Source organism: Antechinus flavipes, chromosome 1 (assembly GCF_016432865.1).
Source record: "Antechinus flavipes isolate AdamAnt ecotype Samford, QLD, Australia chromosome 1, AdamAnt_v2, whole genome shotgun sequence".
NCBI lineage: Eukaryota > Metazoa > Chordata > Mammalia > Dasyuromorphia > Dasyuridae > Antechinus > Antechinus flavipes.
In genome coordinates, this window is record NC_067398.1 from 179,302,035 (window position 1) to 179,316,023 (window position 13,989).

At 33.9% G+C, this 13,989-nt stretch overlaps 1 protein-coding gene across 1 annotated transcript in view; it reads left to right on the forward strand.

Moving 5' to 3' along the window:
• ADGRV1 (adhesion G protein-coupled receptor V1) overlaps positions 1 to 13,989 on the forward strand; it is a 671,454-nt gene that overhangs the window by 404,952 nt on the left and 252,513 nt on the right. Inside the window, exon 85 of the mRNA XM_051971448.1 lies at positions 8,852 to 9,030. Within this exon, the coding sequence (XP_051827408.1) occupies positions 8,852 to 9,030 (179 nt within the window). The remainder of the gene's footprint in view (positions 1 to 8,851; positions 9,031 to 13,989) is intronic.

A 13,989-nucleotide genomic window follows, 5' to 3' on the forward strand; every position in this document is an offset into this window, starting at 1 on the left:
CATGCATAATTTTGTTTAATTTCCTATGTGTAAACCCCCTACTAAAGAGGGAGATGGGTTGCAGTAGCTAATGGCTCCTTACATAATATAGATATAATTATATGAGGACTTGATTAATCAGGAAAAACCCAAGAGATACAAATCAATTCAAGTATGGATAAGCATAGCCCATTTTACTCTGTATACATATAAATATATTTGCTTATTCTTCAAAAGGCATGCTGACATTATTTGTTCTTGGTAAGATTTGTTTTGATTATCATTATCCACATCTTTTTATAAGGAAATCCATACCATCATACATTCATTTAAGTGGCTTCATGTAGTTCATAACCATTGCCATAACCATGTTTATTATTAAATTAATTTTCACTAGTTTACACACACACACACACAAACATGCATGTACATACACATCCATTCTCAAGCACCAAGTTTAGAAAGGACTAATGCTAGAAACTGTGTGTGTGAGTGGAAAGTCATTCAACTCAGATGAAACTTAGAAGTATTATTATTCTGTATGGCCTTGCTCTTATTTTCTTTCCTTTTAATAAAGTAACTCTTTCATCCCACCTATTTTTTTTTTTTTTTGCACGGGTATAATTGTTGATCTTTTCAAAGTTTTTTGAGCCTTTAAGAGTCCAATATTTCTTGTGCATGTCACTTTTATCAGGGTAATCAGTCTCTTGCTCTTAAAACCTTTCATGTTCCTGAATTAAATCAGTGAAGAAGGTTAGGGAAAGGGCTATTTTTAGCCATCCTCCTCCTATTGCTGGGCTTCATGTTGGCCTTCATGTCAGGGAGACTTGATTTCTCACAGATTAGGCAAGTGAAGAGACTGGGAAGCAAAAACAGGAATGTTCTGAGATATAAACAGAGGGTAATTTTGATGTTTTCTATCTTAATGAAAGATGGAAATTTCAATGAAAACAAATTAATGCCATGGTGTTCTGTTTTATAATGAAACTCAATCGCACTTAAATGGTGCCTGTAGGCAAAAAGTGAACAGACAGTGGAATGAGACAGCATGATGTAAGAAATAGAACACTCTACTAAGAAATAGGCGATTGCAGTTCTGAGTCTGGCAGCAAGGCTTATTTACGTGGCCATAGGGAAGTAATTTATTCTCTCGGAGATTCAGTTTTCTATGTTGCAAAATGGGAATTATAATACTTATAGCATAGTGGATAGGACGTCAGAGTCAGAAGGAACTGAGTTCAAGTTTTCCCTCCGAGACATAATAGCTCATGGCTTTCATTAAGTCTTTCACCTCGGTGTCTACAGGAAGCTTTTTAAAATTCTAAGTTATAGATGTGATGCTTATCTTCACTGGTAGGAAATTCTTACCAGGAACTCTCTAATCTAAGAAAATCATAGGTTATATATATACATGTGTATATATATATGTGTGTGTGTGTGTGTGTGTGTGTGTGTGTGTGTATACATATATATGTGTATATATATACATATATATAATCATAATACCAAATTACATAGTATAATAATAAAGTTATTTTCAAAGCTCTAATATATTTATAACCTACTTTCCTTAGAGATGTAGAATGTTAAATGAATGCTGTATTTAGAATCATAGGACCTAGCAGTGTTACTTTGGGCAAATCTTTTTGCTTCTCTGGATCTTAATCATCTCATCTGTAAAAATGAGCAAATGGAAGCTTTCAAAGGGAAGAGTGCTGAGTTTAGACTCAGAAGATCTGGACTTGAATTCTAGTTTTGCTACTTACTATCTCCAAAATGGTGGTTGTCATCTGTAAGAATGAGGAAATTGAACTAGATGGGTGTTAAGTTCTAAATATATATATTCTCTAGTTCTAAATATATGATTCTAAGATTCACATGGTGATTCTCATACATATATATATATAGATATAGATATTATATATACACACACATATATATATACATATATGTATACAAATATATATATGTGTGTGTGTGTATGTATATATATATATATAACAGTCAAATGCCAGATGCTAAAATTGTGTTCTTTTAGTCAATTTTGACATTTCAGAAATTTCTAGGATTGTTAACTACATATCACTTTTTGCTGAGACCATAGTCTGGATGAAATGCATACTCTTTTTAAACTTCCTGTTAGATATGATATCTCCACCTGGATAGCCAGTAGGCATTTCAATTAAGCATGTTCAAATCAGAATTCATCATTTTCCCAGACTCAGCAGTCCATTAAATCTTTTTGTGCAAACTATCCTTTATGCCTAGAATATACCCCTTCCTTACCTCTTCCTTGTAGAATGCTTTGCTTCCTTCCAAGTAGGCTTATGTATGATCTTCTCCTTTGGGAAACTTTTCCTGATCCCTTTAGTTGTTAATGCTTATTCCCTCCTCATCAGATTATCATCTGTTTCCATGTATTCTGCTGTTCCTGACAGAATGTGAGAACTTGGACTGATTTTTCTCTTTGTATCTGGAAAGCTTAGTATGATATTTTGTTTTATGCTTTTTGAAAATTCAACTTTTGTTTTTGTTTTATTTTTCAAATATATATTTCATTTTCCCCCAATTACATGTTAAAATATTTTAAAACTTTTTTTAAGTTTTGAGTTTCAAATTCTGTTCCTCCTCCTTTCCCTCCCCTCCTGCCTCCCTGAGACAGCAAGCAATCAGATACAGGTTTTCCATGTGCAATAAGGTAAAACATTTCCATATTAGACATGTTCTCTGGAGGCAGATAGTATGTTTCATCATTAATCCTTTGGGATTGTCTTGGATCATTATATTGCTATTATTGATATTTAATAAAGGATTGCTGGATTTGGATTAAATCCTCTGTATCATGGTGTTAATGTGGACTAGTACCTTCAAGTTCTCTGCCCTAGTTTTGTTTTTTAGCCAGGTGAAGAACAAATTATGATTAATGAAAACTGAATAGACATGATGAGAGTTTAGTAATAAAATATAAACCATTTTTTTAAAAAGTTAATTTGCCACAAAAACTAGGTATGCTTAATTATTGTACTTTATTGGAAATGGGGTCTGTATAAATACAGTATAAAGGGAACTGGATGAAATTCAGGAGATTTAGGTCTTCTACTGACTGATCCATTACCTATGTAAAAGTAGACAAGTCATGCCTTCTAAAGCTTCATTTCCTTGTCTATATATTGGAGGAATTGGACTAGATCAATGGTTCTCAATTTGTATCTGTTGGACCCTGTGGGGACTCCTGAGAGTGTAAATGCATAATAAGTACTGTCATTATTTGCTTTATTTAAGGCCAAACAAAATATATAGGGAGAAAAAATGGATTTTTAGGTACATATGCAGATGCTATTATGATAAATAACAAGCAAATCCATTTACAAGTCTTAATAAAATCATGGTAGCTGTTTGGAAGTGTGTATTTTCATAACAGATTGTAATGTTTCAGCTTTTCAGATGCTAGGGTTCTCATGTGAAAAGGGTGAGGTAACCACTGAGTTCCCTAATCTTTTATGCCCCTGCCATTTCTATTATTGTGTCATTTGAAAGCATTACCTTGTAAAGATTGTTGCTATTGTAACTTTTATATTACCAAGATAAGGATTCAGAGGTCAAATAGAAAGGGGAGAGAAGAAATGCATAGTAGGGCACTACTTGTGAACTCTCTAGATGGAGCTGGACCTTTCTCCTTTTCTAATAGTTCATTTTTCTTGACCTTACTGTAGCATTGGATTTCATTAACCATTCCTTATCATTGAATATTTTCTTCAATATGGATTTTAGTGAAATTAATCACTCCTTTTTTTTTTTTTTAAACAATTCTCAAAGCTCTGTCTTAGGCTCCTTTGCTGAATCTCCATTATGTCCCAGTCACAACTCTTTCACTTATTTCATGTCTCAATTTACAGTCCATGTTCAGGTGTCAAGTCAATATTTCTAACATTTGACTGATCATAGGTCATATTGATTTCAAATTTTGCTTTATATACTTATTAGCTCTGTGTGTGTGTGTGTGTGTGTGTGTGTGTGTGTGTGTGTGTGTGATAGACTGAGCAACTGATTCATCCCAGGCCAGTCTTTAAATCTCTGGCTGTACTGAGTGCTCCTTCCTTCAATTCCCTTATTTGTAAAATGATAAAATTAACAAATACCACTCAGGGTTGTTGTAAAAATCTAATGAGGTAATATTTGTAAAATGTTTTCCAAATCTTGTAAGTTATATAAATCTAGCTATTAAAAATAATAATGGAAAGAGCTTTTATACATAGTGCTTTAAGATTTATAAAGCACTTTATCAATGTTATCTCATTTGATCTTCACAAGAACCTGGAAAAATAGTTGCTATTATTATCATTTTACAAATGAGAAAACTGAGCCTGAAAGAGATTGTGATTTGCTCTGCGTCCTGCATTTAATAAGTGTCAAAGGCAGGATATAAACTAAAGTCTTCCTTATTTTATTCCTTAATTTTTTTTTTATTTTTCAAAATAAATGCAATGAGTTTTCAATATTCACCCTTGCTAAGTCTTGTGTTCCAAATTTTTCTTCCTGCTCCCCACTTTCCCCCTTTCCTAGACAGTAAGTAATCCAATACAGGTTAAATAGATACACTTCTAAACATATTTCCACATTTATCATGTTGCACAAGAAAAATCAGAACAAAAAGGGAAAGATGAGAAAAAAAACAAGCAAAGAGCAGCAGCAACAACAACAACAAAAGTGAAAATACTATGCTTTGATCCACATTCAGTCCCCATAGTCCTCTCTCTGGATGCAGATGACTCTCTCCATCACAAGTGTGTTGAAATTGACCTGAATCACTTCCTTGTTGAAAAGACCCAAGTCCATCACATAAATTCAGGTCTTCCTGACTGTAAGTCCAGTGCTCTAGCTAGCCATTGTGCCACCTAGCATCAAATATTAACTCTTTTGTTTAGCGATTAAATCTCTTTACAATCTGGCCCCATTCTACTTTTGTATTCTTTTTACACATTATTATCTTTAATGATCTCAGGATTAATTCCATACTAGCCTCTATCTAGATTTTTTCTGTACACACAACACTCCATCTGCTATTCCTATGTCTATATTGGCTGGCTCTCATGTATCATGACTACCTCCTCATCTTTGCCTCTTGAAATTATGCATTTCCTCCAAGACTCAGAATAAGTGCAGTTTTATGCATGAAGAGGCTTTCCTGATTCCCCTTCCCTGACAAAGCTGCCTTGTTTTCATTGTACATATATTGTCTATGTTCTTATACATGTGTGTCTCTTTGGATTTAATCTCCTTGAGGACAAGAATTATTTCATTTTTTCCCTCATATCCTCAGCATTTAAATATTGATTGATACATATTCACAATCTGTAGCTAACCTACTCTCCCTAAATTGAGTTCACATCTGCCCTCAATTTATGTTAAAATCAAAACGCCTCTTTGCTTTACAGGCATTCATTTTTTCCTGTCCTATTCTTTCACAATCTGTCCCCTGCTTGATGGGCTTTCCCTCTTCACCTCTTCTTGGATTTCCTGCCTCAGTTCTCCCACCCCCAGCGTCTTTTCTGATCTCCAACAGTACTTCCCTCCCTCCTCCCCCATCCTACTGTTAGTGTTCTAACTTCCTCTTTGAAATTACTTTGTGGTTCTTCAGTCATAGGATCATATCTTTTAGAGTTATAGAGACCTTAGAAGTCATCTAAATCCAGCCCTGCTTATTTTGCAAATGGGGAGGCCAGTTTATAAACATTATGCTACCTGCCCAATATTGTATGGATAAGCAAGCATCCAAGATGGGATTTGAAAGCAGGTTTCCTCTAGCTTGGAATTTGCTTATCTGATTTCCCCTTATAGAAAAGCTCCCAGAAGGCAAATTTTGGTTTTCACATCCCTGGCACTTAAATAAAAGACTCATAATATAGGACATGTATAATAAATGCTTATTCAATTCAGTTAATATGCGGTCAGCTGTAACTGTTTCAGTAACCTTTTGTCTTTTTTCAAGATGCCTTCCACAAGGTGTGGAGAGCTAAGATAGAGCAGAAACTTTGGCCACAGGATCCAGTACTATGGAGATTAAATTCTTTATTCTCTCCACTCATTTCACCAGTATTACCCCTTGCAACATGAGGATGACGTTTGAAATTTAAAGACTCCAACTATCCAACATGGTCTCCAAAATACTACTGTCTGATTATTTCAGTTAAAGATCACGAGATCCAAGGGATATTTGGGTGGAAGATAAAAAGAGACAGTCCTTCACATGTTAACATGGATGAAATTAGTTTAATCAGATTCATTTTTTCCATACCTAGCAGAAATCCTGATACTGATTCTTACTAGCTGAGTGATAAGCAACCCAAACTTCAGTTATACCCTTTGTTAAGTGGAGAGAATATTAGCATCTTGTGGAAATGCTATGAAAAAAGTACTTTTGTAAAATTTAAAATGTTATAGAACTTTGGGATGTTTTTATGAAAGAACCAGAATAATTCTTATGAGAGTATAGAGCAAGGTTCAGCCTTTGCTGTCTTTAAGGGCCAAATCCAGGTTGCTACCTGCTTTTGTATAGCCCTCAAACTAAAAATGGATTTTTTTTTGTTTTTAAACGACAAAACTTTATTTTGAAGTGCAAAAAACAATTTTAGCAAGATCTGTACAAGCAGGCAGCAATCTGGATTTGGTCCAGATTGTTAGTTTGCTTTGGGGCAGAATCTAGAATAAGTCATAGTTTATCTTTCCCCTATTTTCTCCTTTTTCCACCCACAAAAGTGAATAGAGAGAATAAAGAAATATCTGAGCTCTTCACAATACTTCACTCTCTCTGGTTATGCCCTGCTTTACCTACACCAAGTTGATCCTATGACCCAAGTTTTTACTCTGTTCCAGCTCTTCATACCTTGGGGAAGACATCCTGAAAAAACAAGGCCTACTGAAACACCTATATAAAAATTTTTAAAACTTTACATTTTTATATAGGTAAAATCAGGTCAAAATGAACATTATGGATAATCTTAAAGAGAAGAAGAAATCACCAGAAAGTAATGTGAAGCCTTAAGGAATGGGGATAAAAGGGAGCTCTTTTTTGATTCAGTTCAATTCAATTTTATTCACTTCAATGGTACTTCAGAGCGATTCAGGAAAAATGGTTTAGGAAACCTAAGATATTTTATGACATCTGGCTGTGCTCTTGCACAATTTAACTCTTAAAATAACAATAAGGAGTGTATCTCTTTTTCTGTTAATAATAATAGCTTTTTTTTTTTAATGCATGTAAAGGTTGTTTTAAACATTCAGCCTTATAAAACCTTGTGGTCCAAATTTTTCTCCCTCCCTACTTTATACCCCTTCCTCCAGACAGCAAGAAATCAAAGATAGGTTAAACATGTGCAATTCCTCTAAACATATTTTTACATTTTTCATGTTTTGTGAGCAAAATCAGATCAAAAGGGGGAAAAACACAAGAAAGAAAAAAAAAAGCAAACAATAATAACAACTACAAATGATGAAAGTAGATGAAAATAATATGCTTTTATCCACATTCAGTTTCTATAGTCTCTCTAGATTTGGATGGCTCTTTCCCTCAAGTCTTGAATTGTCTTGAATCACCTCATTGTTGAAAAGAACTAATTCTATCACAGTTAATCATCACATAATCTTGTTGTTACTCTATGCAAGGTTTTCTTGGTTTTACTCACTTCACTTAGCATCAATTCATGTAAATCTTTCCAGGTTTTTCTGAAATCTTCCTTTCCTATCGTTTCCTATGGAACAACAATATTCCATTACATTTATATATCATAACTTATTCAGCCATTCTCCAATTGATGGACATCCACTCAGTTTCCAGTTTCTTGCACTACAAAAAAGGTGCAAAAGATATTTTTGCACAAGTGGTCCCTTTCCCTTTTTTAAGATCTCTTTAAGATACAGACCCAGTAGAGACACTGCTGGATCAAAGAGTATCAGTTTTATAGTCCTTTGGGCATAGTTAATAAGGAGTATTTCTTAGGCATTTAATGTATACAGAAAATGGTGAAAGATAAAGACTCCTGATTCATGTAACTTACAATAACACAATACTAATTGGATCAGTTATTTTGTATACTATTCAACAATACATGATAAATTCATTGGAGAGTTATAAAGGGAAAAGTGATGTGATATCTTCCTTAGCCTTTGATCCCAGACTTTCCTTGCATATGTTGAGAGTCCCTTAAAGCTTTTAGAATAGTAAAGTATATAAAGCGAAACCATGATGATCAATGCATTTTTACAAAAATGAATACTTAAAAAAATTTTTTTTTATTATCAGGAACAGAAGTGATCAACAGACATGAAATGACAGGATTCAAAGGACAGAAAACAGGAAATTACATTATGACTCCATGAACTTGTTTTTTTTTTGTTGTTGTTTTTTTTGTTTTGTTTTGTTTTGTTTTGTTTTTTGTTGTTGAGGCAATTGGAGTTAAGTGACTTGCCCAGGATCACATAGCCAGGAAGTGTTAAGTGTCTGAGACCAGATTTGAACTCAGATCTTCCTGACTTCAGGGCTGGTGTTCTATCTACTGCACCACTTAGCTGCCCCAAACTTCCTTTTTTTAAAGCTCATATTCAACTTAAAAATCAGAATAAAATCACTATCTGTGTCCTTTTATGAACCTCTTTTCCCCCAACCTTATCTTTTTTTATCTTTGTTTCAAAACATAGTGGATAGATGTAATTCATTTAATGTAATCCATTTAATCAGATAACCATGAAATTCATGTTAAAATAGAATTGAGGACACACACTGCTCTGTTTTTCTCGAGCAGGTTGCTATTTACAGTGACACCTGGCAGGGATATGTCAGTCCAAAAACCAATGTATTGTCTGTTTCTCTTTGTAGTCTGTGAACTTCTGGTATGTCCTGGTCATGAACGATGAGCACACAGAGCGACGCTATCTCCTGTTTTTCATTCTGAGTTGGGGGCTTCCAGCTTTTGTGGTGATTTTACTCTTAATTGTCCTGCGAGGAATCTATCACCATAGCATTTCCCAAATCTACGGCCTCATCCATGACGACCTGTAAGTACTTCTAAATGAAACATGTTGAGTTTTTGAATGGTTTATCCCGGGAAGGTTTTCTGCATTCTTGGCTTGATTGTGACCCCATTAGTGATATTTGAGGATGCCTTGTCCTTCTTATCTCAAAACAGTGATTCCCTATGTGCTATGGTGTAGCAAATTCTACTATTTAGAGATTCATTCTTTTCTGCTAAAAAACATTGTCTCCCTAAGTTCCCATTAGAATGGATTAATGATTGGGGTAAGAGTAGCAAATTCAGTTGTTATTAGTTATAACCACCTTATTGTAAATTTGTTTATGAGATAGAGGGGAACAACTGCAACTAGCTAGTATTGGGATGTTTGAGTAAAAAAAAGTTTTGCTCTGAAAAGACAAAAGAATACTTTTGGAATATGGGATTAGCTTTAAGTAGGTACCTGTGGGGACATTAGTACACTGGGCAGGAGGAGGATATAGAGAATAAGCAAAGAGAAAATATGCGAGGATATCAAAGATAAGTGCCCTACCCCTAGTTTGGTGAAGGACTAGTCTTATTTAATATATACATACAGGTACATGTGTTCAGTATATATGCAAGCATAGTATATGCATCTATGTGTATGCACACATATGCTCAGTATATATCTACTATATATGCATTATTACAGATATAACATGTACCATACATATAAAATATATACTGGAATATATATAAGCATGCGTGTGTTATATATAATGCATTCTATATATAATATATACTAATATATAATACATGTATCACATATATTATATATGCTATATATGCTAGAATAAATATATATATGTAAGAGAGAAAGTGTCAATTCTCAACATTTGTATGTTTAATTTTTGTGACTTTAAGCATTCATATGATTTTATTAGTAACCTCATTTTCACTTTTGTGTTGACAACTACATATATTTGCAACTATGGGCAGCAGAGAAAATAATACATACAAGTTTGTGAAATGACTGGTATCACAAGTCTTATTTTACCCCACTGTTATAAAGAGCTCTCTCTGTGCATTTGTTGTGTATTTTTGTTGTTTGCCTTTAAAACTCAAGTTTTTGTTGTAATTATGACCTGTAAAATGTAGTGAAAATTCTTTGGGCTCTAAGCCCAAGCATACAAAGTCAGTGATGTTGTTTAGTAAGAAAATAAAGATGTGAGATAAACTCTGTACCAGAATGTTTGTAACTGCTGTCATCCTGGAGAGCCTTAAGGATCTCAAATGACACAAGGACTAGACATCACTGACAGATTATTTCAAGCTGGTGCCTACATCAGGATTTTTAATACCATCCATTAGCAATGAAAGACAGTGTTGGAGATGAGGTTGACACCTTGCTAGTCTTGGCATTTCCCAACAGCAGTAACTGAAGCTCCTGCAACCTTCTTGATTTTCAGAGAGCAGCCAAGGTAGAGAAGTTTCTAACAGTATTGTAATCAATACATTATCTTCACACCATCATCTGACATAGTGGAAAGTAAATTTCAGGTTAATGATGTACAATCTTTACTATAAATATTTTTGTTGTTATGAGAAGAAAGTATTGCTGAAATCAGTGTTGTTGTTTATATTGAGATATGAGCATAAAAGATCAAAAAAAATTCTAAGATTCTGAGATTCTTTGTAGCTTAGAGCTTCTGTGATTCAGTGATAAAATCTTATATCATACATAGACATAGATATATGTCTGTCTGTCTCTCTTTTTAAAGACTCTCAGAGGTTCTTTGTCTAGATCAAACCATAGTAGTCTAAGAATCCTTTATGTATATTATTGCAAAGTTATTATTTTCTTTCTACTTGAAGACCTCACATGAAGGGAAGGGGAACACACTATCTCCTGAAACTTTTCATTCTACTTTTGAAAAGCTCTGATGACAAGTTTTTGCTAATGTCATTCCTAAATTCGACTTTGCAAAATTCCTCTCTTAGGTCCAGAAAAATGGACACTTCAGATACTTTAGTTATTATAATTTTGCCCTGAGCTTATACTTTCCTACTATTAAAAAAAAAAAAAAGAAAGATGAATATTTTAAGTATGAATGTATTAAAATACATTTTGGGACTTAATTTAATGCATGATACTTAAATATTCTGACACTCAAAGAAAGCTATATAATGTTACCCTAAAACATCAATGCTCCAGGCTATACCCCCAATTCCTTCAGCTTTCTTCATGTGTCTTACTTGGTTTCTCCAACCTTGTAAGCATCCCTGGTTGCCTTTGTGTGGCCTTTAATGTGTTCTTTCCCATCTGCAGAACTGAGCAAAACCCTCCAAATGTAACCCAGACTGTAGGAACTTTGGAATAGCCACTAACTTAAATATATCTGAATAGATTATCACACCTATGACTTATCCATTATAACTCTACTTTCAAGAGTATTTTAAGGACCTGGATCTTCTTAATTATAGTTTTATTAAACTCTACTTACAAAGAAGCCCTTCAAAATCAAAACTCTTAACTACTGAGTTATCATGAGAATAATATCAGTTAAAAATATGAAAAAACTCAAACTAAAAGCACTGCATAAATTCAAGGTATTATTGCATGCTATTTCTAAACTTTATTGCTTAAAGCTTTCCTGAGTCTTTTGAAAACATCCAATATAACACATCTAGTCTAGGTTCCAGAAACTATTAGGTGTTTGCTGTGAGATAAGTACCAGAGCCATAAGTGGCTTAGGACCATCAGGACTTTTACCCATGCTGGAAAATTTAAAGATTTTCAACTCTCGTGTGTTGTAACTGGCTCATATCAGCCGAATGTTACATTTTTGCATGGGCATTTACCTCTTTTGAAAATGGTAAATGGTATAAAACAGGGCATGATTTATTATTTCTTGATTATCTAGACTTAAGAAAGTTTTAATAATGAAGATTAAACTTAAAAGTGCTTTCTAGGTACATTCCCCCTACCCTAACACTACCATACTGATTCCAAAACTATGCCACACAATTTTCTCTATGCTTCCTTGATTCCAAAAATGTGTCTTCCCTTTCCTGTAACTTGTAGACTGGTAGGTATCCTAAGCAGGTTTCTAAGCTCCTTCTTTCCCTCCATCACATCATCTGTCCCCTGCAATTCAGCCTATAGAAATAAATGTATGTCACTCTGGAAAAAAATATAAGAAGGATGAATGCATGCATATTATGGCATGATAGAAATTATCCTGGCTTAAGAATCAGGGACTTCTGCCCATTAATGAGCTATATGTCTTTGGATCAATTGTTTAAGTTTTGGGGCCTTTCATTTCTTAATCTGTAAAATCAGGAGTTTAAAAAAAAGATAATATTTAAGGTTCAGATCCAAAATTTTGTTCTGTTCTAAATATTTAAGGCTTGCTTTGTAAAGCCTGGTACATTGAAAATCAGGACTTGAATTCAAAAGCTGCCTCTCTTACCACAAGTTACTATGGAAAAGTCACTATACTCTTTTAAACCTTCATTTCCTTGTCTGTATAACTAGGAGGCTGAACTAGATAAAAGATAGGAAACTCAAATAGAAATGGGGGCATGTAACCATATAATGACACCTGGCCACATATTAACTTAGAAAACTATATATTAACATTACTTTTGTTCTAGTTTATTTTTATTTATTTTGTTAAATAGTTCCCCATTATCTTTTAATCAAATTTGGGTTGTATTCAGGAAATATTGAGGGTCTCAATGCCACTGAAAGCTATGTATTCAATACCTCTGAAACAGATAATCCCAAGGAATCCCTTAATTTCTAAATTCTATCTTTCAGTTCAATTTAATATATTAGCACTTATTAATCAACTATGATTTTTTAAACATTTTGCCAAGACTTTTGTATACAATGAAAAAAATTGATTTCTGCCCATAAACAGGTGATATTTTATCACAATAAGGTATAACTTGTAAACAGCTACATATAAATACTTTACGACTGAAGAGAGTAAGGAAACTGGCAATTAGGTGGTTTTCAGTAAGAGGTGGCATCTGAGCTGAACCTTAAAGGAAGCTCAAATTTAGAAGAAGTAGAGGTGAAGAGAGAGGAAATTCTAGGTAATGGGTTCAACTCATGCAAAATGTCAGGGGATAAAATGGCAAATTCTAAGTACAGTAAATAGTCCTGTCATGCTGGTACATAAAGTGCTCAAAGGTTGGTAATGTAAAGAAATCTGAAAAGGTAGTCTATAACTAGGCTGTGAAAAAACTTCCAATGATGTGAAGAATACATATTTTTATCCTAGAAGTAATACAGAAGAATCACAGTGAAAATTCATGAGCAGAGAATTGATCAATTGACATCATATCCTAGAGGTCATCCATTCATTTTATAGATGAAGAAACAGCCCCACAGAGATTAAGTGATTGACCAAAGTTACACAAATGTTATGTAATAGAGCCAGAGTTATAATCCCAAATTCTATCTTTCCAAATCTAGTACCTTTCCACTAAAACACATTGCTACCACATAGTCAGACTATAGGATTAGGGAGATTATTTTGGTAACTGAACAAAGGATAAAGTGGAGAGGAGAAAGACTGAAAACAGGTAGACCAATTAGGAAGAAATATATCTCCCATATGATGCTTTTATCACTTTAGTCGCTTCAAACCCAAGAAGTGACTTTTTTACAGAATTCTGTTCTGTCATGAATACTGTTGAGAAATTGTGGATAGAAAGATGGTCTAGCTGGCCAGGAGAATCTGGGTTCAAATTCTGCCACTAACACATAACTGTCTACATGACCTTGAGTGAGTCACTTAATTTCTCAATACTCTTGGCAATTGTATAAGACGATATATTACAAGAAAGTTATTAACCCTTATTGGTAGAGAGAGTTTCATTTTCTGGGAATTCCCTATATTGATGAAATAAGAGATAAGGGCCATATTCTTATAGTGCTTTAAGAAAGTTTAAGTATGTACATGTAATCTGTTTATATGCTAATTTCTTAGAATACAATGATCATGTTCCT